The sequence below is a fragment of the Apis laboriosa genome, unplaced genomic scaffold (assembly GCF_014066325.1).
Source record: "Apis laboriosa isolate Shangri-la unplaced genomic scaffold, ASM1406632v1 scaffold35_cov144, whole genome shotgun sequence".
Classification (NCBI taxonomy): Eukaryota; Metazoa; Arthropoda; class Insecta; order Hymenoptera; family Apidae; genus Apis; species Apis laboriosa.
Window position 1 is genome coordinate 2,566,578 of NW_025222966.1, and position 26,141 is coordinate 2,592,718.

General features: G+C 21.2%; 5 protein-coding genes across 10 annotated transcripts in view; 3 read left to right on the top strand and 2 right to left on the bottom strand.

Moving 5' to 3' along the window:
- Nucleotides 1–2,161: 2,161 nt before the first annotated feature.
- LOC122715447 (2-aminoethanethiol dioxygenase) lies at nucleotides 2,162–4,107 on the top strand. 3 transcript variants are annotated; one of them, XM_043937652.1, is made up of 3 exons: nucleotides 2,162–2,391; nucleotides 2,507–2,905; nucleotides 2,984–4,107. In XM_043937652.1, exons 2-3 carry the CDS (start codon nucleotides 2,606–2,608, stop codon nucleotides 3,377–3,379), a joined length of 696 nt encoding a protein of 231 aa, XP_043793587.1. In that variant the 5' UTR covers nucleotides 2,162–2,391; nucleotides 2,507–2,605; the 3' UTR covers nucleotides 3,380–4,107. The 3 variants fall into 3 exon arrangements, with proteins under 3 accessions (XP_043793587.1, XP_043793588.1, XP_043793589.1); XM_043937653.1 differs by having other exon boundaries at nucleotides 2,569–2,905; XM_043937654.1 differs by having other exon boundaries at nucleotides 2,164–2,282; nucleotides 2,569–2,905.
- A 1,795-nt stretch (nucleotides 4,108–5,902) lies between these two features.
- On the bottom strand, nucleotides 5,903–9,309 carry LOC122715413 (E3 ubiquitin-protein ligase MARCHF5-like). 2 transcript variants are annotated; one of them, XM_043937584.1, is made up of 8 exons: nucleotides 9,100–9,309; nucleotides 8,719–8,954; nucleotides 8,209–8,437; nucleotides 7,731–7,893; nucleotides 7,435–7,643; nucleotides 6,443–6,761; nucleotides 6,210–6,375; nucleotides 5,903–6,130 (listed from the first exon to the last, which is right to left on the bottom strand). In XM_043937584.1, the coding sequence occupies exons 3-8, from the start codon at nucleotides 8,387–8,389 to the stop codon at nucleotides 5,972–5,974; spliced, it is 1,197 nt and encodes a 398-aa protein (XP_043793519.1). In that variant the 5' UTR covers nucleotides 8,390–8,437; nucleotides 8,719–8,954; nucleotides 9,100–9,309; the 3' UTR covers nucleotides 5,903–5,971. The 2 variants fall into 2 exon arrangements, with proteins under 2 accessions (XP_043793519.1, XP_043793520.1); XM_043937585.1 differs by lacking the exon at nucleotides 8,719–8,954.
- A 903-nt stretch (nucleotides 9,310–10,212) lies between these two features.
- On the top strand, nucleotides 10,213–12,774 carry LOC122715456 (transmembrane protein 68). Of its 2 annotated transcripts, none has more exons than XM_043937669.1 (6): nucleotides 10,213–10,565; nucleotides 10,887–11,025; nucleotides 11,096–11,190; nucleotides 11,279–11,640; nucleotides 12,122–12,325; nucleotides 12,437–12,774. In XM_043937669.1, the coding sequence occupies exons 1-6, from the start codon at nucleotides 10,517–10,519 to the stop codon at nucleotides 12,542–12,544; spliced, it is 957 nt and encodes a 318-aa protein (XP_043793604.1). In that variant the 5' UTR covers nucleotides 10,213–10,516; the 3' UTR covers nucleotides 12,545–12,774. The 2 variants fall into 2 exon arrangements, with proteins under 2 accessions (XP_043793604.1, XP_043793605.1); XM_043937670.1 differs by having other exon boundaries at nucleotides 10,213–10,435.
- Nucleotides 12,775–13,548: 774 nt separating this feature from the next.
- On the top strand, nucleotides 13,549–15,445 carry LOC122715418 (peptidyl-prolyl cis-trans isomerase Fkbp12). Its single transcript, XM_043937597.1, has 4 exons — nucleotides 13,549–13,759; nucleotides 14,114–14,161; nucleotides 14,400–14,586; nucleotides 14,844–15,445. Exons 1-4 carry the CDS (start codon nucleotides 13,723–13,725, stop codon nucleotides 14,899–14,901), a joined length of 330 nt encoding a protein of 109 aa, XP_043793532.1. The 5' UTR covers nucleotides 13,549–13,722; the 3' UTR covers nucleotides 14,902–15,445.
- A 412-nt stretch (nucleotides 15,446–15,857) lies between these two features.
- The window catches only part of LOC122715401 (protein EFR3 homolog cmp44E), an 11,838-nt gene continuing 1,554 nt past the window's right edge, over nucleotides 15,858–26,141 (bottom strand). The window contains exons 1-16 of one of the 2 annotated variants that reach the window (XM_043937559.1): nucleotides 21,706–21,823; nucleotides 21,481–21,557; nucleotides 20,847–20,962; nucleotides 20,446–20,608; nucleotides 20,095–20,247; nucleotides 19,789–19,895; nucleotides 19,569–19,709; nucleotides 18,373–18,451; nucleotides 18,142–18,277; nucleotides 17,794–18,065; nucleotides 17,510–17,682; nucleotides 17,061–17,421; nucleotides 16,784–16,983; nucleotides 16,595–16,691; nucleotides 16,358–16,513; nucleotides 15,858–16,280 (exon numbers count right to left, since the gene is read on the bottom strand). In XM_043937559.1, coding sequence (XP_043793494.1) covers nucleotides 16,131–16,280; nucleotides 16,358–16,513; nucleotides 16,595–16,691; nucleotides 16,784–16,983; nucleotides 17,061–17,421; nucleotides 17,510–17,682; nucleotides 17,794–18,065; nucleotides 18,142–18,277; nucleotides 18,373–18,451; nucleotides 19,569–19,709; nucleotides 19,789–19,895; nucleotides 20,095–20,247; nucleotides 20,446–20,608; nucleotides 20,847–20,962; nucleotides 21,481–21,557; nucleotides 21,706–21,712 — 2,388 coding nt within the window. In that variant the 5' untranslated portion in view covers nucleotides 21,713–21,823 and the 3' untranslated portion in view covers nucleotides 15,858–16,130. Of the gene's footprint in view, nucleotides 16,281–16,357; nucleotides 16,514–16,594; nucleotides 16,692–16,783; nucleotides 16,984–17,060; nucleotides 17,422–17,509; nucleotides 17,683–17,793; nucleotides 18,066–18,141; nucleotides 18,278–18,372; nucleotides 18,452–19,568; nucleotides 19,710–19,788; nucleotides 19,896–20,094; nucleotides 20,248–20,445; nucleotides 20,609–20,846; nucleotides 20,963–21,480; nucleotides 21,558–21,705; nucleotides 21,824–26,141 lie in introns of those variants that run through there. The other variant, XM_043937558.1, reaches the window with a different exon arrangement.

Sequence of the window (26,141 nt, forward strand, 5' to 3'; positions counted from 1 at the left end):
ACGGATGATTTATAATTACTTATTCGTATACATTTATATATTGATCGAATGTGTATATACATATAGCGTTCTTATGTGTAGAATAACGAATAAAAGTATGTTTCGAAGAGCGATGTTTCCCACTTGCAATCATCTTGCAAAATCACTATTATATTCAGAAATACAGTGTTTCAAAGATTTCACAATTTCAAAAATTGCAAAATTACGTTTTATTATATTATATCAGCGTTTAAATTCATCTATTGAATGTATGTGTATATATATATATATATATCGCGCGCGCGTGTATGTGTATGAATATGTATATTGGTCAAATATGGATATGCATGCTGTTTATAATATGTATCAATCATATGTGTTTATATCTATATCGATTTTTTTTTTGTATGCTATATATATATATCGATTAAATACATATGTGTGCATATATACATATCGATCGAATATGAATACGTTTTTTGTTCGTATACGTGCATGATTAATCGAGTAAGATTAATCAAGTAATTGATGTGTATAAATTAAACTAATTCGATTATTATGACAGATGAATTGTTGTAATTAAAATAATTAATTAAAATAATGAAGATCCATGTGTGTAAATTGATCCTGCTACCTTCCGTTAATACCAGGGTATTTAATAATCTTAGCGTATTTTTTTTTATAAATGTATCTCTAATCTGTATCCTGAAGTACCTTCCGTTAATATGTGTTAATATATGTGTCTCGAGATATTTTTTTTTTATATATATATACATACTTAACGGATAAAAATGTCTGAATCACACTAATTAAATTAATTAAAACGAATAATTTGAATAAATAAATCGATGGAATGATTAAGTATGAATTAAATTAGTTATGCGAATTAAAATAATTAAACTAATCGAAACGAGTTGATTAAAATAAGTATATTAAATATGGCGAAGAATTCAAGAGAAAGAGAGAAATTCAAAATAATTAAATTGATGGAAATGAATATATTAAAATAATTAAGAATAATAAATAAAAAATAATTAAGTTAATTAAGTACTTAACACATGCGAATTAATTTAATTACGCCTATGAATGAAAATAAGTGAATCGATTTATATTTTTTATTTTTGGAGCTTAACGTTTAAAATGTAATTGTGGCCACTTTCGCGCTAAAACAGCTTAATGATGTGGAAGGTGTCAAACGTCTAGCGTCGAGCGGTAAATTGGAGAAGAGTTAGCGCACAAAGAAGCGAGCGTGAAGAAAGAAGGAAATAGAAACATTGACAGATTTTTAAAATGATAATATATTATCGATAATTATTTATTTATATATATTTATTTATATATATATATATATATATATAGATATAAAAAGCAAATAAAAACATTCAATCGATATACATATACACACATACAAGAAATTACATATTCAATTGATATATATATATATATATACATATTGTTGTATGTGTATATATATATATTGAATTATTTAAATTATTAAAAATAAAAATCCTTTAAAATTAAATTATTAATATTTAATTTAAAATACATCAATGTAAAAATTTATCGATAAGACTCATTTGTTTCGATTAGTTCCTCAATATTTCGATAGATGCCGCCACTTATTCATTCGTTTCAATTAGTTTCTCGACATTTCTGCAAATAGCGTTATAACTACATTTTTCAAAATAAAAAGCTTTGGGATTATTAATGCATATACAGATGGTGTTACTTGTTTTATTTATTATACAATTTTTGAATTCAGATGTATATATATGATTGGTTTGTGTGTATATATATATACAAAAATATGTAGCGATCGAATATGGATGCATATATATATATATATTCGAATAAAATAAAAATTCGAAATAAAATAAAAATAATTTTTAAAAAATATACCATAAATTATATATATATATAATAAAATACTTTCATAATTATATATTCCATTAAAAATCTAAAAAAATTTAAATAAAACTAATCAACCATATAAACTAATATATCAATTAATGTAAATTATTTCCCTCGATTTTAATATTTATTGTATAAGTTTAATAATAATATTTATTGTATAAGTTTTTAATGTAAAAAATAAAAGTCACTAAATATATTAGTGACTTTTATTAAATGTTGAAACTTCACTTATGTTTACGATATCATCTGTATTGGATCGAGTCGCGTAGCTATTTCTAATAAAGTTTGATATCGAATGTAGAGTATTTTTAGCGATCGAATTGATAAGAGAATAAAATTAATAACGTATATTCTTTTATAAAGAGTGATGGAGAAATAATTATCAAAAAGTAAGAAACATAACGATATAGTGAAAAATAAACGTGCGATTCATTTAACCTCTAAATACGAAATAATTTTCGACAACAACGAAAATAATTTATACGTAATAATCGAATGGTATTTATTAAAATATTTATTTATTTCGAACGATCAATATTTTTTTTTATTTTTAATGTCAAATTTTAAACTTTCAACGTTATGATCGTTAAGGTTACGTATTATTTATTCGTAGCGATGTTAAATTTGTTTATATTTTTAAATATATTATTGATATATTAATATGATTTACGAAAGGTAAATTCATAAAAATCGTATTAGAAAATAAATAAACATGACGGCAGCGATTAAAACGTTATGGAAACAAGCGTTAAATACGTTCGAAGAACGAAGTAACGTAGGATTTAAACTTTGCCAAAAAAATTTTGACAAATTGCGGTATTTAATGAATAAAATTACGGCTGAAGATGTAAATCTGAATAAACAAATTCTTGATTTTATTCAAGTGCAACATGCACCGATGTGGGTTATCGATATATTTGAAAACAAAGACTTTGCTATTTCAATTTTTATATTGAAACACGGATTTACGATGCCGATTCATGATCATCCTGGAATGTATGGATTTTTAAAGGTTTGTAATGTCATAAAATTTTTAAAAATATGTATGCTATGTAAAATTAATGTTTTTTTATTTTCTTTTAAAATATAGGTAATCAGTGGTGTAGTTCAAGTAAATAATTATACTTTAAAAGCAAACGAGGATCGTACGATTAGATTAAACGAAGAAGTCATGGCATTTGGACATAAGCCGATATCTTTACATAGTAATTCACCTGCTTGTACTCTTACACCGAGAGATAAAAATTTGCATGAAATTACATGTATCGAAGGACCTGCTGCATTTTTGGATATACTTAGTCCGCCGTATGATGTGGATGAATCTGGAAAGGGTCCAAGACCATGTACATTTTTCAAAACTATTGATAGTTCTGAATTATGTACGGATTCACCAGATATAGTCGAAGAAGTTAAATTGATGGTGATTGAAGGTCCACCGGATTTCTATTCTGGAAGTCTTAAATATACGGGACCACCATTAATGTGACCTCGAGTACCGAGAAATATTTTTTGTTCTATTTGTTAAGAAATTTTGCATTTTATTGTATTAATTTACGACTGCGATTGTATTATAAATTTTTAAGAATGTTCAATTTTAATTGAATATATATGATGTTTATCTCTTGTATCTTTTTGCGGATATACAAGTATATGAATACATACGTATTTAAATGAATTTCATATATAGATATAAAAATTCTTTATTTCAAATATTTTATGGTATTGGTTTATTTTTATTTATTATTGACTTTAGATTGAAATTAAATATAATTTCTAAAGAATTGAAAGAAAGAATTTGATTTTCGTATACAAAAAAGTTATCTGTACAAAATCACAAATGCGAGATACATTAATGCTTGCAAGAGCATCTGTTATCGATTATATCTATTATCTAATTTTATAATACCATCATCGTTATAATATGTTTGTGCCGAGTGTCGATTCTTATTGTATTAAGTTTCATATTTTTACCTTTTCTCCTATGCTCGCTTGAATTTTTGAAATATCTACTCGCGATGATATCTCCTAAAATAAGATTCTTTGCGGACGCTCCCATGAGCATTATTGTAATTATATTACGTTTACTATTTTGTCGATATATAAAGATGTAAACGAAAAATGTATTATATATTACTGCACTTTATACGTAATGGGTGATAAAAAAAAGCGTATAATAGTTATAAATAAAAACGAAAATTTTATTTGTATAAAAAATGTGATACTTATTTATATCGCGTATTTAAAAAATAAATTCATCGTTTCTGTTATAAAAAAAATATATGTTTATGTATAGTTAATAATTGTTTTATCAATATTTTTTCAAAAATTAACATTTCTGAAATATACACGGAGTATTTCAATTTTTTTAACGAAATCTCGCCAGTATTTACGACTAACGATAAAAAAAAAATGTTACATAAATATAGAGATTTATAATTATAAATACTTTATTAAAAAATTAATAAAAATATAAAATGACGATGAATTAATTTTTTTGTTTCGTATATAGGAATTCGATATCTATTATCTAAAAGCTTACATAAATATTACTTTTTATATTTATTGAAGTATATTTTTATATCGAAAAAAAAACTAATTCATTATTGTTTCATATTTTTATTTTAATTTTTTAATCAAATATTTATATAATTTTATATTATTTTTATTTATAATATTCGCAATATATATACGTATTTACAAAGTTTTATTGAAAAAATCTGGGACACTTTGTATATTGTACTTATTAGCAATATAATTTTTCTGTAAAAATATGATGAATGTATCACGTACGATCCTTTTTTAAAATATTTTCAGTTTTTATTTTATATATTTGTTATATATTTATTACATTTTATTAATATTAATAATTTCCTAATTAAACTTAAATTTAAATATAGTTATTTAATTATAACTTTTAAAAAATTATAAGCAATGAATCAGTATATATCGATATTGATATATCGATTTTAATATATAAGGTGTCTCAGAAATTACCGATAAAGTTTAATCGATGATTCTTGAGATGATTTTACGTAATTTTTTTCTTTACGAAAATTTTTGTTTCGGCTTTGTTAATAAATTATACGAAAAACAATTGTCGATCGTAGAAAGCAGAGTTATCGTGCCGCGATAGTAGCATTAACTGTATACCATCGACGAGTCGTCGAGTTAGAACGAATTGAGCTAATTAATTTATTCATTTTTTGTTTTTGTTCGACGATTATTTGACACGCTTGCTTCGATTTTAAATTATTATTATATATTTTTTTATTTAGGTATAAAAACATAATTTAAATTGATATTTACTAGAATTTCTTATATTTACAGCAAATAAAACATTTACATAAAATAAGGTTTTATTTCAAAACTTTTTTATTTGACATATATTAATATATAATTCGATACCCTAATTCAAAACTTATCTATAATAGAAATAAATTTTTTTTCTAAAGATTGTATTCCTTTTTACATTAATAGTAAAAATGTGAATAATTGCTAAAAACGTATCTTGTCTATTTTTGTCGATGCACGGAAAACTTGTGCCGTGTTTGGTTCGTAAAAAATACAATTTTTGTTGTTAACGAACTATAGATTTAGAACGATGAATGATATTTTTTCTTCGTATACTTGTTTCGAATAAAGAAAATTCGAATTAAGAATATTGATGTATCTTAATTCTTATTTATTATATGGAAAAAGATAAATGGACATTGTCATTGTACTTTTTAAATAATTAAACTTTTCTAATAATTAAATTTGAAAAATGAACGATTTCTTATTTTTCGATCGAATATTTCTCTTCGAACAAATAATAATTCGTTAATTATATTTATATAAATGATAATTTTTGATTATTACGTATATGTAATATGCGCACACGTATCGAGTGATATAGATGTATAAATTTATGTATCGTTAGACCTGATTAAAGTACCCATAAACTTATATTGTTATGTAAAAGTAATATACTGGACATTGTTTTTATGATAAAAGTACGCTATGATGTTTAGTTTTTCTAAACTGAAATATATTGTTTTATTATTAGGATATTCCTTAAGAATATTTTGAATGTTTTAATTTAACTTGTCTGATTGGTTTCAGAATTTTGTTGTCTTCTATATAATGCAACATTATTTTCTGTATAATCCATTATACGACGTTGACATTGTCTTACGTATTGTTGTTGTTTATGATAAATCTTGAATGCACCTTTTATTACTATAAATGCTATACCTCCCTGTAAAAATGAATTAATTTTCTAATCTAAAAGTTAATATAATTATTTAATTGATATAATAGATATATTTAGTACATACGAATAATGTTCTTTGAAAGTTAGAATGTATACTTTCAAAAAATATTTTTCCACATATGCTAGCGATACTAGGTAATAGGAGTGCACCACAAAGAATACGAGTTGCTGATATTGGATCGCTCATAGGTGGTACATCTTCGGATTGTGCTCTATCGTCGCTGGAATAACTAAAATAACATCGTTATATAAAACGTATAATTTATTTCAAATTTCCGTATAAATTTTTTTACGTACCTACTGGGCAAGAAATGCCTCAAAATAGGAACCTTACATGCGTGTCTTCTTAAGAGACTAAGTGCAAGATCTTCCCATCTTAGCATTTTTCCCAAAATTAATATTATTGGAATAGTTGGCAGACCAACTAGTAATACCAAAGGATCAGCTTGTTCCATCATAGCTAAACCATCTTTATGACCGACTACTTGCATTACAGTTACTGCACCATATGTTACAGCAGTCCAATATATAGATGCGGCAAGTATACTAGCTGCGATAAATGGACAAATCCGGAAAATTACTCCATCAATAGTATCCAATACGACTACTAACGGTCCTGTAATAATATATATATAGAATAAAAAATTTAAGTTGTAAAAAAAATATTTTTATAGAAGATTAATTATAAAGAAATATATTATGATTTAAAGTTTTATTATAATCGAATGCATGAAAATCATATGATGATATATATGTTTTTAATCAAGCACTAATTGAAATAAATATACTTTCAAAAAATATCTTGATATGAAAAAACTATTTATTAAAAAGTCTAATTTAGAAGATATTTTAATTTGAATTTTGCAAAATATATATGAAAAATTTAAAACATAAACAAGTAAATATTATTTCATGTTTTTTATATTTCATATAATAAATTATAAATTTCAAATTATTTTTAAATAATTTGAAAACTAATAAAACTAAACTAATGATTTTTTGACAGCTTAAAGCATCTTTATAAAAAATAACGAGCTGCGGAAAAACTATTATCATACAAGTTTTCTTTATATCAAACAATTGTAAGAACATTTTTTTATAATTTTCAATTCAATTTTTTCCAATGTTCTTTCTTATGGATAATATATCTATCTGATAATATATAATAATATAAAATAAATATATACATATGTATATTTATAATGAAATAATATAGTAATATATATTTTTTTATATATAATTATATATAAAAAATCAAACGATATTTAAATATATAAATAATTACTAACCCATATTTGGATATACGATAATATATTCGGTATTACACTGTGGACATGCTACATGTGCACCTGCGCGTCCTTTTTGTTTTTCATCGACCCATCTTTGAATACATCCTTGATGGACCCATTTTGTTGTACCACGACAATGACATGGTTTTACCCATGAAGCAGTTGCATCATCTTCATCCGTTGCAAAACATACCCAACAATATCTTTTACTATATAATAAAAGAATATTTTATTAAAAATCATATGTTGAAATGTTATCTGTTATATAAAAATATAATTTATATTAATATACATACTCATCTTCTGTATTTATTACTGGTGCATTAACATCTGGTTGATTTAGAGAAGATGCCCCATCGATTGCATCATTTGGTTGTGCTTTGTTTATAGATTCTGATAATACGATAGGTAATGGTTCCTCATCTGATACAATTGCTGGAGGTTGAACATCAGATATATCTTTAATCAAGAATATTAATCAATAACTTTTAACAAATAATACTATTATATTAATATTAATATATAGATCTTAGTTATATTAATATAATATGTAGATAATTTTTTCTAAAACTATTATTATTTAATTATATACAAATTATAAATATTAACTTATCAGTTTTTGTTATATATATTTATAAATATACATTGTTATATATATTTTTATTTATATATATTGTAATATTTAAGAAAATATTTAAGGAAATTATATACATACATTTAATAAAAAAGCAATTATTATTATATATATAATTAATCAATTTCTTAATTTATTACCACCGCTATTTGATTCGTTAATTTGTCTTTCTGATCTTAGATTTGTGCTAAGTCTTCTCAATGTTTCTTCTATACTTGGAAGACGACCGATAGCAGGCCTTGTGATACTAGATTCTATGCGTACTATTCTACCAGGTGAATCGAGTCCGTATGAAATATGTGGTAAATTGTTATCTGACATTTTGTCTCAATAAAATAAGATTTTCAATATTGCATCGCTATGTTATATCTGAAAAAACAAATATCAATGTTTATAAAATAAATTTATTTAATATCAATTTATTTGATAACTTAAATATATATTAATATATGATAATATTTATAACATATAAATGTATATATATATATATAGATTAATTATTAGTAATTAATAATTACATCACTGGTACAACTTGCAATAAATTTTAAAGGATATTGCATAATATCATGGTATATATATGTATATATATATATATATATATATATATACTATATTTTATCATACATTAAAATTGTTTTTGATTTAATTACCTTTTTAGACATTTTTTTATATAATATATTATTCGTTCCTATTTCTATAGTAAAATGATAATAAATTTCAAAAATGTATCGAAAAAGTATATCTAAATATTTTTTTTTACTATGTTGAATAGCATTGATATTATCTGATTAAAATATAATGTTAACGTATTGCAAGACCATTTTGTTAACTACTGACACGTCGTAATGAAGTTGATCGTCCACTGGTTAATGTACATCGTTATAAACTAGAAAATATATCGTAACAAACTTTATCGAAGAAATGTTTTTAAATAAACACAGGTTGTACAAGTGGAAATTGACATGTAAAATTATATATAATATCGTATAATAATAATATAAATACGTTTGAAATCAAAAGTAATAATCTACCTGAAGCAACATTCATAAACAATTCAATGTTACATATTTACAACGAAGCGATAAGATTATAAATATTTTCTCAAAGTACGATAAAATAAACGTAACATAGTGAAAGTAATTTAATTACATAGCAATTTTTCTTAATATTTTGCGATTTTACTACAAAAATGTATACTAGTCGAAATTCACTTTGCAAACGGTTTTATTTCGTTTTTCACTCTTATTGGCATTGAATAAAAGTTACATGAAATCGCTGCTTATAGTGATGGTGAAAATTAATGTGAAAATTCGCCAATAAAATAAGCTGTCAAATTTCGTATCGATATTAAATATTTTTTCATAATTTTCCAATTTATTTATTGACATTTTGATTAAAATAAATATTTGCAATTATTTCATATTTTAAATAAATATTTATTAATTTTTTTTTTAAATTTGTGATTTAAATTTTATTACTTGATTTTTATTTCCAATTTTTCAGCGCCATCTTCAAATATTTATAAATATTATCATTATAAATTTATTATATAATTTAAATATTCCTTGAAAAATTATTTATATTATAAAAATTGTTTTAATTTATCGGTATTTAATTATAATATTTTCATTATTTTTGTATGTAATATAATTATAATTATTTTCGTTAAAATACAATTTTAAAAATTAAGAATAAGTAATAATTTTACTTATCTTACAATTATGAATTAACTATTTAATTGCTATTTAAAAAATAAAATTAATTAAAATAATTTAAAATTCATTAATAATAAATTATATGAAGTGAATTGTACAGTGAAATTATTATATGTTTCTTGAGATCTTTTTGACAGAAAATTTCAGTGAAAATTATAAATTGTATATATTCGAAGATATAAAAATTTAAAAATTTTTATTTTATAAATAATAAATATTTAAATATACAGTGATAAAACAATGAAATATTTATTCTATTTGATCATATGAATTAAAAGTTATGTAAAATGAAGTTAGCTACTAATTTGCGATTATCTGATGTATTATCGTAAATTATACATATTGTTAGCTCAATGTTGTATTTGTGATTGTTTATATCGAGTATTTAAAGAAATAAAAATAATTTTTAAATTTTAAATATACAGTAAAATTTATACAATATCATTGAAAGAATAATTAAAATTATTTATGTATTTTATAAAAGCTTTAAAATAGTAAATGAAAGTGATCTATTTAAATGAAATGTAAACAACCCATATTGAAATATTTATGAGGCAATTAACAATCAAAGATAGTCATTTTAGAATATAAATGAACGGAATAAAAAATATGAAAGATTGTAGAGTAAAGTTTTGTTATCGATATTGAATATGTGGGTGTTTGATAAAGAAACATTAGATTTTTCATAATTATAATATATTTATCATTATTTTCGCTTTTTCATAATTTAAACATGTTTTCCATAATATCTAATTTCCGAAAAATTTTAGAAGATATTATAGGTAAATATATGATTTTAAATTGATATAATATAATTTTATTTATTTAAGAAGAAAACGAACGTTAATAAATGCAAAGAAAAAATATATAATGTTATAAGCATGTTTAGATAATGGAATAATTTTTTTTCTTAATAATATATAATAATGTTTTTTTATTTTAAAAATAATTTTATAAATTTTATTATAATTTTTATATTTGTTATATTTATTTATTTTTTTAATTTTTATTTATTTTTTTTCTCCATTTTATGAAAATTATATAATATATGATATTAAATAATAATAATGATTATATTAAAAATAATTTATATATTTTTTTAGTTGAATATATTGATGTTGATTTTACACTTTGGTTATCATGGCTTTTAATGCCGCTTTTGATAACGTTTTTACTTCCTCTTGTGATTGTGGCATTATTATATTTAACTGCATTAATATTATATGTATACAAGTTACATAGGTAAGTCGTAATTATATGAGTATATATTAGAAATAAATATTATAACGAATAGTTTATTTTATTTTAATAGAGTTAGATTAAGAAATGCATATGAAACAGATTGGAGAAATGCAGCTCGTAATGTAGTAGCTGCAGTTTGGGATGCTCATGGTTGGATTTGGTACGGTATGTTGCATTAAATTATTTAAATATATATTCATTTTCATAAGATATATTTAATTTTAGCATCTATATTTTTATACATATTTTGTAGGATATGAAGTAATTGGAATTGAAAATATACCACAAAATGAACCAGTACTTTTTGTGTATTATCATGGAGCTATTCCTATAGATATTTATTATTTTATATCTAAAGTATTACTTTTAAATTCAAGATTAATTCATACAGTAGCGGATAGATTTCTTTTTAAATGTCCTGGATGGTCTATTATTTCTGATGTATTAAAAGTTATACCTGGTACAGTTCAAACATGCTCTGCTATTTTAAAAGAAGGTAATATGCTTGCCATTTCACCTGGTGGTGTATATGAAGCTCAATTTGGAGATTCTTATTATCAATTAATGTGGAAAAAACGAGTAGGTTTTGCAAAAGTTGCATTGGATGCTAAAGTGGTAAGTTATTTTATTATGTATATTTATACATATACATATATATATATATAGAATTAATATATTTATAGAAAAGTTTGGAAGATTGATTTTAGAAACCAAAGAGAAAAGTTGATATACGAAAATGTCAATTGAAATTTATTTATTAAATTATAAACAATATAATTTTGCGTTAAATAAAATCAGACGAAAACGACGATGGCGTAACAGAGATAAAATAGCCTTGTTCTATTTCCATCTTGTTTTTATCAAATTTTAATTATTTATAATTTAATAAATAAACGACTTTTTCTTATATTTGACCTCTAAAATTAGTTCTCCAAAAATATCCCATGAATGTATTAATATCTTGTATGATATATATGTATATATGATACATGCATACACATATATATGATTATATTATGATATAGTCATAATCATTTATATAATCATAATTTATATATATTACTGTTATAAAATACTAATATTTTTGTATTAACAGTGCATAATACCTTTATTTACAAAAAATGTTAGAGAAGCATTTAGAACGATCAGTTGGGGCAGAAGAATGTGGTTAAGAATATATGCTGCTACTAGATTTCCTTTTGTACCTATCTATGGTGGTTTTCCTGTAAAATTGACCACATATGTTGGTAAACCAATTTCATATGATGAAAATCTTACACCGGAAGAGTTACAAATAAAGGTAATAAACACAACTACTAAAATTTTATAATTTTATTTTATTCTAAATAAAATAAACATAATAATATAAATAATAATATATGGGACGAAATAAATATTATTTCTGTTTTAGGTTGCTGATGCACTCAATAATTTAATAAGTCAACATCAAAGAATACCTGGAAATATATCATTAGCTTTATTAGAAAGAATATATACTCCAAAGAAAAAAGAATCATAATTAGTATTTACTTGAGTATTATAATATTGTATCTTATACTCTGAAGTAGAAAAGTATTTAAAAAATACTAATTGAATTCCTTAGAATTTATATCTATAATTTATGGTGCTTACCATTTAACATTAACTGATAATTAAGATTCTATTAAATTTAAAATTTATATAAGATATATAAAAAGAGTTAATTTTGCGGCAACGAAACTGTACTTATTTTTCAAGCGTATCAATTTATCTATTTTTTAATTTTTATATAAATAATATATTATTATAATATATTTTATTTTAATTTATTTTTAAGGAAGTATATAATGAACAAATTTATTTAGATTTGGATATATTTTTTTAATATATTGATTTTTTTTAATATCTATATATATTTTATAAATTTTATATATTATATATATTAATACAAATATCTATATTAATATAATATAATATTAAATTTGTAATTTTATACGCATAATTGAAAAAATAGTTTTTTATTTAAATATATTATAGATGTATTTTTATTGTAGAGTTCTTAATGTAAATGATTTGTAAATATATTTTTTGTTATATAAATTTGTAATATAATTATCTGTCAATAATTTTATATGATAAATTAGATATTATTAGATTAAGATATTGTAATAGAATATCTAATTATTCATTTATTAATTTATATATAAATAAAATAGAAATAAAGAATAGAATTAAGAACTTGTGTTTTTTTGTGTTAATATTATTAATTATTAATGCAATGTTTGTAATAATTGATCGTGCTATTTTTTTAAACATTATATAATATATTAAAAATGATTAACAAATAAATAACTATTATTTATTTAAATTTTATAAATTCATATCGGATAAAATAAATATGAGTATTCGTGTAATATGAAATAATATTTATTTTAAATTTAACGGAATCGGAAATGTTCGCATCGATTATATTAACCGGAAGATCTAACGTGCAGCGAACCTAACGACGGCTTTTATAGTTAAAATTTCTTTCCCGAGGGTATCTTAGGATACCTTGTTATATTCATCGAAAGGCTTTGAACAGCATCATTTTTTACAGCTATAAGAATCACATTTATGCGAATTCTAATTAACGGTAAAAACTGATTGACTTTGTATAACAAAAATTACTTATTTCTTTATTAGGATTTCGATTTTTGTGACGTAAAATATATAGTCATGGGCGTGGATGTGGAAGTTCTTTCTCCTGGAGACGGTAATTATTCTGTTCACGATTATTCTATGATTCTTCGCTTTTATTTTTTAATTGTTGTTTCTTTCTATTCAATTTATTTTCAAATCATATTTTGATAATTATTTTTCTGTTCAATTTCAAATAAATGTTCTTAATTGTATTACTATTAAAATATGCCGGAAAATTTAGTCGGTGAGATTTATTTACAACCTGAAAATTTATTTGCAAATCTAAAAGCATAGATTTTTCGAATTATTCCGTTTCAAATAAAATGATTTCGATTTTTATTTAATATAGTTAAAAAATATAAAACGTTTTAGTACTTTATATTTTTCATTTATAATGCAAATTTCTTCGAATATTTTGTCTATATAGGCCAGACATATCCGAAAACTGGACAGACTGTAGTTGTTCATTATACAGGTAAATATTTTCAAAATATTTCGTATATATCATATATATTAAATTATATATATATATATATATATATATATATATTGATAGTAATTTTAAAAACAAACAATCAGATTTATATTGTTTTTCAAACTTATGTACATATTAAAATATATTTACATTATAATATCTTTATTAAGTAAAGTAGTTTTGTTTTATTAATAGAATATTTTAAATTCTGAAATTTTAACTATTAAATATTTGATAGGTACTCTTGACAATGGAAAAAAATTTGATTCAAGCAGGGACCGTGGGGTACCATTTAAATTTAAAATAGGTAAAGGAGAAGTTATTAAAGGTTGGGACCAAGGAGTTGCTAAAATGTGTGTTGGAGAACGTGCTAGGTTAACTTGTTCACCAGATTTTGCCTATGGTAGTCGAGGACATCCTGGAGTATATCCTTTAATACAACGATAAATATTTCTAATATTATTATACGCATAATTTCAGAATTAAATTTAGAGAAAAAGCATAATAAAATAAATTTCATACTTCGTGAAATTTATTAATTTATTAAATTAACTATTATAATAATGCTTTTTATTGCCATTATTATTGCTCTTAAATGAATTTTTTAATAATATAATATTTAATTGTATTATTAATTATATAAAAAAAATTTATTCTAATATTATCCTTGACATAGATACACTATTCCTCCAAATGCTGTTCTCATCTTTGATGTGGAATTATTGAAGGTGGAGCCTTGAAGTGTTTTTCAAGTATATCAAATTGACCGCACACATCGGAATCACAGATAATTAAATGCTTCAAATTATATTATGTTAAATAGTCATTGCACGAGAGTGTATGTCTCGTATATTAATTTAATTGCTCGTAAAAACAAAAAAAAAATATTAAGATTTTAATTCATTTCATTATTGCATAGTTATATAAATTATAAATTAAAGTTAAAAATCTCAGAAATCATCAATGACCAATTATATGATGTGAGATATTAAAATATTTTTTTCACACTTTTATGTCATAATTGAATTAAAATTTATACTATTCATTTTGAGACTACTTCCTATATTATGAGTAATTGAATTAAAATAAATTTTGAAGCATTCAAATTATAATTCGAATAATCTGTGTTCATTCCAATTACTTAGTACTTGATAAACAATCACCTGGATATTTTGTACAAAATCTTTCAATGATGCAAAAAGAAATACTGTAATAATGGTAATGTAATAGTATGAACATTTACACAGAAATATTCAATAAAAAAAAAACTGTCTTGTCTTCAAATATATGAATATATTTATTAACCCATAATTACATTTATCTACTATTTAAATTTTTTAAATTTATATATATATACAATTTTGAATAAATTTGATTTATTTTGAATATTTAATTTTGTTAAAGTTTTTTTAATTATATACAATATTATATTATACTTAAAATTATATTATATTATATTAGGCAATTATTAAAGCAAATCTTGTTAATAAAATAACATTGAAATATATTATGTAATTTATAAATATGTAATATTTATGTATATCAATTTGATATTGATATATAAACACATTAAATTATATGAATTTTCAAAAGAGATTATTTTGTAAATTGCACATTACTAGTTTACATATTATAAATAATAAAATAATTTTGAATTGTTTTTTTAATATTTTTGCGTAATAAATTTATTAAAATTGAAATAATAATTTAAATTAGAAATAAATATTAATAATAAATATTAACAATTTATAAATATTAAAAAAAATACATATATATACATATAAATAATTAATTTTAAGTATCATTGCACTTATTAAATGTATCGAATAAACTATGTAAAAATATTGTTTTTTACATTTTTTAACATAAAAATGTATAAATGAATTAAATCGATTATAATTGACATAATTATATAAAGTCTAACTTAATAAAAATATCATAATAAAAATCATAATAAAGAAAGATTATTTTAATAAACAAACAACTCTGGGAAATGTATTTCATAAGCTGGAGCTTGATTTGGTTTAGTATCTATTGGTGGTCCTGGTTGACTTGAATTTCGTGGATCAACGGATAATGTGTTAAATATTTCTGATAGTTTACTTTGTAAAACATCATGCTATAAAATTATTTATTTTTAGATTATTTTTATAATAAAATAAAGTAATAAGATAATAATAATTATTATTATTATACCTTTGGTTGTGTTTTTGATACCAAATCTTGAAATGGTGCGTTTCTAAAAAAATGCGATAACTGTAATCGTTTTTCTTCTTCCATTACATGATTATTGTTATTTTCAGTTAGAATTCGTTTCATACTTTCAAAAGTCAACTCTTCTCCTGGTAATTTCTAAAAAAAAAAAACATTATTTTATAAAAAATAAATCATTAGAAAAATACAAATAAATTAAAAATATATGCAAAGATATACTTTTTGAACACCAGGAGACGAACCACCACTATCTAATTCTGCAGTACCAGAATTAATATCGCCTAATGAATTTCTTCCGCTATCGACCCACGAATGACTAAAAAGAGAAACATAAAATTTTAATAATTTTTAATATTATAACTAATAAGATAAGAAAATGAAAATTTAAATTAGAATAATTAATATTACCGATGTTGTAATGAAATACTATTATAACCAGATCCTTGTTGCAATTTTCCGCTGTCAAGTCCAGCTCCTTTTAAACATTCGCTTAAAACGGTTTGATCGACTAATAGAATGGGTAGTAATCTAGAAGATAAGCCAATATCATACTGAGATTGTAAATCAGGTAAAAGATGAGATGCTTCCTTTCGCCGTATTTCTACAATCTTAAAAATAAAAAAAAAATAAAATTTAAAAAAACCAAAACTATCACATGTGTAGAATGAAATAAGTTGTAACTTACTTTATTTGCGTAATCCATGAGTGAAGTAATATTACAAACATAAGATATTAGTACAAGCAAACTTATGACAATGGAGTGCAAATTAAATTTTAACGAAATACTGATTTGGCCACTTGTTAAAGATAAATCCTGAAGACTCAGTACTAATCTTAGCAATTCTAATATTGTTTCTTCTGAAGCCAATTCTACAGCAAGTAATGCCAATGTTGTATATATAGACTCCACGTTTTCAACTTTATTACTTGCCAATTCTAATGATTCGTATAATGCTAAATAGATTTCAGGGCCATGTTTACGAATAAAGATCACATCTGGTCTGGATGCTTTTTCAATGGTAAGATCAAGTTGCGCAACATTTACCCTATTAAATGTAAAATTGTGTTTAAAATGATTCAATTCATTTGATCATAATAATTAAAAATATTTGTTATTAACAAATTAAAACTTACGTGGGTTTTGCGAGTTTTGTAATATTTTGATGCCTATCGATTAAAGTATGAAAGATTTTTTGTACTAAAAGTCGCATTTCAGCATCTGCTGCCAATGACATTCTTAACAATGGTTCCAAAAAACTTGGTGGAAATGTTGTATTTAAATGTATAGTTTGATATTTTGTGCCAACCTAAAATATATTTATAAAAATAATATATATAATGTATATATGTACACATACACACACATGCGCGCGCACGCATGTATGCCCATGTATTTTTTTTGTGTTATACATAATTACTTTTAAAAGAGATTTTAGAAGAATACTTTGAAGTAATACATCTCCTTTACCAACTGAAACTATACGATCTGGTTGACTATATGGAACTTTACTCATTATAAACATCATAATTTCTATTTTCTGGTAATCTGGAAGATGATTTGCAAATTCTCCAAGAGCATTAATAAGTGCCTCTTGATATAATTGTTCATCATTACTTGAAGATTGATTTCTTGTTACGCTAATTCTAAGATGAGATAATAGAGAATTTATTATTTCCAAAACAGAAGGACCTTTAAAAAATATTATTGTTACTAATTTTATAATACAAATATATATTTTATTTTACTATTTTTTATTAAAACATACCAACACTTTCACCAGCTGCAATTGAAATAATTTTAGACAAGGTGTCAGCTATACTTGTTCGAATTTTGGGAGACGATTTCGAATGATCATCAAGATGAGTCATTAATGCTTCCACAACTGTATAAGAATATTGTGACTAAAAATTTTTGATAATAATTATATACTTTTCTCTTTTAAATACTTATTAATTAATACTTATTAAATAATAATATTTATTGATTGTGTACTAACCTGAATTGAAAACATAATAATTCTAAAAGTATGAATTGCAAAATAATTAGGAACCCATAATTGATGATTATCTAAATGTCTGCAAATAATTTTTATATTATTATTTTTATTATTTGTAATAAATATTATTTTTATTTTTAAGAAAAAATATACAGGATATTCCAATGAAATTTTGTTCACTTTGAATATTTTCATTATTTGTAATAATACTTTTGTAATATCTTCTTTATTTGAATAAATTTTATTTCATTTCATGAAAAAAAAATAATATGATATATTTTTTGTATGAATAGATATATTCAAGACATTTCAAGATCATCTGCATTTTTAGTCAAGATGCTATTTTTTCATATGTAATAGTCGGCTTTAATCAATTTAAGGAATTATTATTAAAGTCATTTAAAGTTAATCTATCTATAATCTAAAATCTATTTACAAAATAGTTTTCTTTACTTTAGAAAAGATATTCAAAATGTTGACTATTTATGACAATGCAAAGTTGCAACTTTGAATTATTGAATCATATGCATATTTTATTCTTTGAGTTTATTTCAACACATGCTGCATTTTTAATTCATTAAATAATCATCAAACAATATGATTACAACATAACGGATGCTCAATGCATTATATTTGAAAAATAAGAAATACTTTAAATGAGCTTTACTTAAATAGATGAAAATCGAACAGAATCAAAACTGATCTTTTGATTTAACGTCATTGGATTTTTTGGAGAGAAGTCTTAAAAATATTATTCATCAAGAATAAATTACGTTAAAAAAAAATAAATAAAATGTATGTATTCAATAATAATTCAAAACTTGCAATTTTGTAAATGGTTTTGTACATTTTCTCTAAAATAATAAAGATATTATATAAGATTTGATTTTAATAGTCTTTTGGTCTTAAAACCGGCTACGTAGATATAAAAAAAATTACAGCATCTTAGACAAAAAAATGCAAATGACTTTAAAATCCATGTTTCAATACGCTCATTCATATAAAAATACATTATATTATGTCCTTATATCAAACAAAAATATCATAATATACATAACAATATAAAATTTTTTTATATTATTACAAATAATGAAAATATTCAAAATTATTAGACTATTTTATGCATGAGATAATTTATACTTTAAATAACAAATCTTAAATTCTAAATAATTAATTATTATTAATTAAAAACAAACCTTAAAACAGGTCTAATAACACATCTAATATGACCAAATGATGCTCGTCCAACTAATTCTCGCATACAAGTTTCTGCAAATTGTGGTGGATCAGATTGTTCTGTAGGATTACTTTGTGTTGTATCTTCTTTGCTAGAATACCTTTTAATTAAATAAAATTATTATATAATAAATAAATAAATAGTAATCAATTATTACATATGTATTCATTTTATATCACCTTGAATTCTGCATATTGTATAATAATGATGGAACAATTTTATCCATATGTACAGGTTCCCAAATATTTTCTACCAAATCATCAGAAAGTGTTTTTCTTACGACACCCTATATTAATTTTAATTCACTAGTTTTAATAAAAACATATAATAATAAATTAATTATATTTTAATATTTAATTGTATACTAATTATAATATATTATATTTTTAAAATAAATATATATCCAATTTCGATTTTAATATATAAAATATAAAATATATTTATTAAATTATAGTTACAGATGTGTGAATATAATAAAATCATACTTGTAATCCCTGAATTCCAGCAAGTCTTATCTGTTTGCGAATTGCAGGATCATTGTGGTTTGAGTGGCACATTGCAGAGTATTTTGATACAAAGAAATCGTAACGTGTGTGATAAGACGGCGTATCTTGCTCGATGTTGGCAAACCGGACAAACTAGAAGAAGCCAGCACTTTGTTCAACTGAATTGAAAGATGTTAAAAATGAAATTACTTTTAATAAATTAAATAAAATTCTCATATATAAATATATATACATATATAAATATGAGAAATTTTATATGATAAATATATAAATATATATGATATACATATAAATATAATATATTATTTTAAATTACTTAATGAAACTTACAGATTGTGTTGCCAATATTTGTAATTGTGGATCTGTAGATTCTAATAATTTTTGTATCATTTTTAAAAAACTTTCAACAAATAAATTTAAAGTCTGAGCATGACATGCTACTAAAAGTTGATCCATTGCTTCCATTGCAATGACCACAAATCCATTTCTTCTCCTATATTATAAATGTGTTTATTTTAAAATTTTTATATTCAAATATGAAGATATTTAATACATTTAAATAAGATTTTGCAAAATAATTGATTAATAACATATAACTATTTGTACGACTAATATATAAATAAATAAGAATTTACTACAAGAAGTAGTAAGAATTAATTATATGAGTATGCACTTTTTATAATTATTAGATTAGTTATATGTAATTTTTATTTAGATTCTTTTTATCATACCTGTAAATATCTCTGGAAGCTCTTTGAAATAAATATTCTCCAATTCTGTCTAGTTTTTCTGGACTGCTTAATGAATAAAAGGTCAGTTTTTCCATATTATTTTTCACTAAGCCATCCTAATTATAAAAATTAATTTATTAAAAATAAATTAAAAATATTGATGTTCATTTATGATATTATATAAAATTAATATTTAAAACTATTGAATTAAAAATTAAATTTTAATGGTATATTATAAATTTATTGCTCAATTCATTTTTTTTTACTTACATACATAAATTTATAATACACTATTAAAATTTAATTTTTTATAATGATACATTTTTATTTAAATAGAACATTTGTAAATTAGAATTATTAAATAAAAAATTCGATTAATTTAGAATAATGTTATAAGACATATAAATATAAATATACAAAATATAATTATATAAATTAATTACATTTTAATAAATGTTTTTATTTAATAAAAAAATTATATGTATATATTTTTAAAAAATAAATTATATTTAAATAATTATCTATATTATGTATTATGTATTATTTTGTGTATTAATATATGAAAAGTCATTAAAAAAGAAAATATACAAAAATTATAAACACTTTTTATAGATATTAAAAATATAAAACTTACTTGAGGATTTACTGGAAAAATATTATCGACAAGTCTTTTATATCGTGGACGCAAAGCTGAACAACACCAACAACAACCTGATATAAATAAAAAGGAAATATTAGGGAATATATTTTTACAAAATGTATCAAATGAACGATAAAAAATATTAGAAACAAACAAAATATAATAAAATAGAATAAATTTTACAAATTATATATTTTAAAATAAAATCACGAAACTTACCAAACATTTCGTTACAATTGAACTACCACTGTACTCACGGACAGACTTCGATCGACTGATATAACTAATAGAATATGTATGTAATTTTTGCAGCAATAAAAAACCCTATGTGATTTTTTGTATATCATTTTACTTTCTTATAAAGTCTTACAGTATTTCTTAATTCTTTATAGTAATTAAAATATGCATGACATAATTATTTATAAATATATAAATAAATATTTTATAATGTATTTATATCTTTATATCACAAACGAACAATTGTTTTTAGAAACAAATGTTACACAAAAAAAATAATCGATAATATTTCTCTCGTTTTTATCGATCTAAAGAAATCGATATGATTAGTATATAAGAAAAATTGAAAGATGGCAGCATTATATGCATTTTTAATAAATACATATCTATATGTACACATATTTACTATAAAATTTTATTATATTTTACTATTTACTCTAAAAGATTTCAAATTTTTATTAAATTGAACATTATATTAAAGATATAAATACAATATAGTGAATCTATTGATTAGCTCTTTTTTTATCGATTTTAGAGTTTGAAGTATGTTGCAGAATATCATTTTTCTTTACATACAGAGTTTCTCAAAAATATGGAAATATCCGTTAACTAAGGTAATTTTAAACATTTTTTTTGTAAAAATTTTAATATTTTATTTTAATTATTTATTTTAATATTTTATTATAATTTTGTTAATGAGTTATTAATAAAAATTGACCAATCACGAAATGCATCTATAATCTCATCAAACCAGTAGCATTGGCTACTTGCTGGCGAACACAAACAAATAATACATATCGAAAAAAATATATTGAATATAACAAATATTTTTTTATCAATAAAAAAATTATATTGAATTATATTATGAACAATTAATAAACAATACAATTCAATACACTTTTTTTCATATATGTTATTTGGATTTGTTCGTATTCAATCGATAACACGTAGCCATTGTAGCTCAACTATATGTTTTGAAATTGGTCAATATTTTTTATTAATAACTTGTTAATAAGGCCGTAATGAAAATTTTTGCAAGAAAAAAAGTCAAATTATTATATATTATAATTCAGAAATCTTAAGTTAATGAATATTCTTCCATTTTTTAAATATTCTGAATTTGAAATGTGATTAATATTAAAATTTTTTATAATTAGCGATGACTTTAGTTTTCAAGTTATTTGTAAAAAATCATATATATTGAATTCTGTCTATATGTACATTTTGTTTATATATCAATTTATAACTGAGACTTCTCTATAAAGAATTGTTAATTATCTATATTTAATACCAATCTGTTATCTATATTTAATACCAAAAATTACATACATATTCTATTAGTTATATCAGTCGATCGAAGTCTGTCCGTGAGTACAGTGGTAGTTCAATTGTAACGAAATAATTATTTATGTTTAAATATTTCTTTAGTACTTTTTTATTTCATTTATGAAATTATTTATGAAATTAATTTTTTTAAAATTAAAATTTTTACATTAATTTATTTATTATTATATTTAAATATAGAATTAAATATGAATTTGATTATTTATAAAATTATTATTATTACAATTATTTTTGATTTTTAAAAATTTTATATACTGTTATATATAAAATTCTATATAATACTGTTATATAATACTGTTATATAATACTTCAATATAATTATATATTATATTCAATGTAAATAATTATTTTATTTACATAAAATATTGATACTAATTAATTATTCATATTTTCTATTTTATTCTATATTTTTTCTATTTTATTTCTATTTTATTCTATAATTAGAGATATATATTTTATTTTTTTATTACTCATATTTTATTATAATAAACATATTAAAAATATAATAGCATTTGAAATTATATTGATCAATATTAAAATTTTTTTAAATATAAATTATATTAAATATTTTTAACATAATTTTTTTTAATTTATTAAAACAAATTAAATTATGTTATTTAATCGTTTCAATGTTAATAAATTTAAGACGAAATTTATTTAATTATTCATCTTCTATAATTTTTTCTCAGTTTTATTTTTTTTATTAAACGATATGAAATTTTTATAATTCAATCATTATTGTATTATTTTTATATTTTAAATTAGATTTTTATTTAGATTTTATATTTATCATTATATATTTTATATTTATATTTATATTTTATATTTATTATACGAAATATATATATATATATATACACATATATATACAGGGCATTTCAATTAATTTAACCATCTGGAATAATTATGAAATATTTATGAAAATTATAAAATATAAAATTTAAATAGCTTTGAAGAGTACATCTTATATACACTTTTTTTTGTAATTGAAAGCATTTCAAAAATTTCAAAATCATTTCGATTTTTTTAAATGGAATGATTTATTTTTTGTATTATAAATACAAATATTTAGATAGAGTATGAAATTGTAAATAAAAATGTATTGATATGTTCTAACCTAATCTAATAACGATATATTATATATTAGTTAACAATATATTAACAAAATAATTTTTAATATATTTTTGGAAATTAAAATAGATGTTCGAACTGATATCTTTCAATTTCAATAAACACTTGTCAAAAACTTTTGCAACAAGTAATAAATTCTTTTCTATAAATGTTTTACAAATAAGCTGATTTTTAATAATTATGAAGAGTTAATTTAAAAAATACATATTATTGATCTCAAAACGATGTTTGCATTAGACAAATTGATTAACAATATTAATACGTGGTATGTTTGCATTAGACAAATTGATTAACAATATTAATACATGGTATACTTAATGACAAACTTAGATTATATATTTTTGTTGATGGACATTTAATAGAATGAAAATATAAAAATCTTTTTAAAGATATTATTACAAGATTTTGTTAAGATATACATATTCATTTATCGATATAATTTTAGCATCATAGTTTTCTTAGTATATTATATAAAAGAATTACGATAAGTATTGTAGAGATAATTTTTCAATGAATGGAAAATCGCAATTGCAGTGAAAATTTTCATAACTATTAGATCTTATTTTACTAGATTTTTTTTAGAAAATTTTTAAAAAATAAAATATACTTAATTCATTATTAATATAAAAAAATATCAAACATAGTAATAAGCATAGTACATTTATTTCACAAGTAATTAAAAATGATATTTCTTCATTAATTATATTGTTGTATTAAAGTTCAAAGATATCAGTTTAAACACTTTATTTTAATTTCCAGATAATAAGTATATATTAATGATTATTGTTAATATATCGTTAATTTTAGAACGATATATTATAAAATATATAAAATATATATAAAATATATCGTTATATATAATATATATAAAATATATATATTATATATATAATTTATTTAGAATATATAAAAGTCAATATATTTTTATGTAGAATTTGACAATGATAATGATAATTTGATAAAATATATTACTGATATATATTATATATCAGTCGTAATATATTACTTACGATATAAAAAATATATTTTTTTAAATAAAAAAAAAATTTTTTTTATTTAAAAAAATTAAGATTATTAAAAGAAAATTAAATTTTGTCTTAATTTTTTAAAAAAATTTCATGTTTCAATTTTCGTTAAAAAAAGTTTAAACGATATAATTTTATTCGTTTCGTTAAAAATATCGTTTAATAGTTATTCAAAATGATCAAATTAACTGAAATACTTTGTATGTTAACATGTGTCTGATGAAAAGAAACTATTTTAAAATAAACACATAAATGGTTGTCAGTCAAAGTGATTTAGAATATTCCGTTATGTTAACAGTCTTCGAAAATCAATAATATACAATACTAGCCTATAAATGTACTATTGTAAATGTGTTACATGAAAATTATTTTCTATACATGTATACATGTATAGTATATTGTATAGAATATTAATATACATTAGTAGAAATCTTTAGAATTTGGAAGATCGATTCTACAGCCAAAAATAAATATAAAAATTGATACACAAAATTATTGATTGAAATTTATTTATTAATAATAATAATTTATTATAATTATGCTTGTATTAGAGGTGAGATGAAATTAGAGAGATAGATGATGGAGATAAAATTGTTTACTTTATCTTATTGTTTCGTTTCGCAAATTTTTATTATTTATAACTTACTAAACAAGCCTTAATTGGTATTTTTATATATCAATTTTTGTGTTTATTTTGGTCTCTAGAATTGATTTATCCAGATCGTGTCCACAATATATAATATATATATATAATAAAAATATAAATTTTTATATATTAGTTTTGTATAAATAATTTGAACAATTAAATATATTTAAAATGTAGTGAAACTTCGTTTATATGAATTATATGAACGAATATATATTATATATATTATATAACGAATATATATTTATATTTATATATTTATAATTTTATAT

Coding starts and splice junctions, on each gene's coding strand:
- LOC122715447 (XM_043937652.1), top strand. CDS start 2,606: ATGACGGCAGCGATTAAAACGTTATGGAAACAAGCGTTAAATACGTTC. Junction 2,906..2,983: donor GAATGTATGGATTTTTAAAG/GTTTGTAATGTC, acceptor TTTAAAATATAG/GTAATCAGTGGTGTAGTTCA.
- LOC122715413 (XM_043937585.1), bottom strand. CDS start 8,389: ATGTCAGATAACAATTTACCACATATTTCATACGGACTCGATTCACCT. Junction 7,644..7,730: donor GTAATAAATACAGAAGATGA/GTATGTATATTA, acceptor TTTATTATATAG/TAAAAGATATTGTTGGGTAT. Junction 6,376..6,442: donor AGGCATTTCTTGCCCAGTAG/GTACGTAAAAAA, acceptor ATGTTATTTTAG/TTATTCCAGCGACGATAGAG.
- LOC122715456 (XM_043937669.1), top strand. CDS start 10,517: ATGTTTTCCATAATATCTAATTTCCGAAAAATTTTAGAAGATATTATA. Junction 11,026..11,095: donor TATGTATACAAGTTACATAG/GTAAGTCGTAAT, acceptor TTATTTTAATAG/AGTTAGATTAAGAAATGCAT. Junction 11,641..12,121: donor TTGCATTGGATGCTAAAGTG/GTAAGTTATTTT, acceptor TTGTATTAACAG/TGCATAATACCTTTATTTAC.
- LOC122715418 (XM_043937597.1), top strand. CDS start 13,723: ATGGGCGTGGATGTGGAAGTTCTTTCTCCTGGAGACG. Junction 14,162..14,399: donor TGTAGTTGTTCATTATACAG/GTAAATATTTTC, acceptor AATATTTGATAG/GTACTCTTGACAATGGAAAA. Junction 14,587..14,843: donor AGTCGAGGACATCCTGGAGT/ATATCCTTTAAT, acceptor ACATAGATACAC/TATTCCTCCAAATGCTGTTC.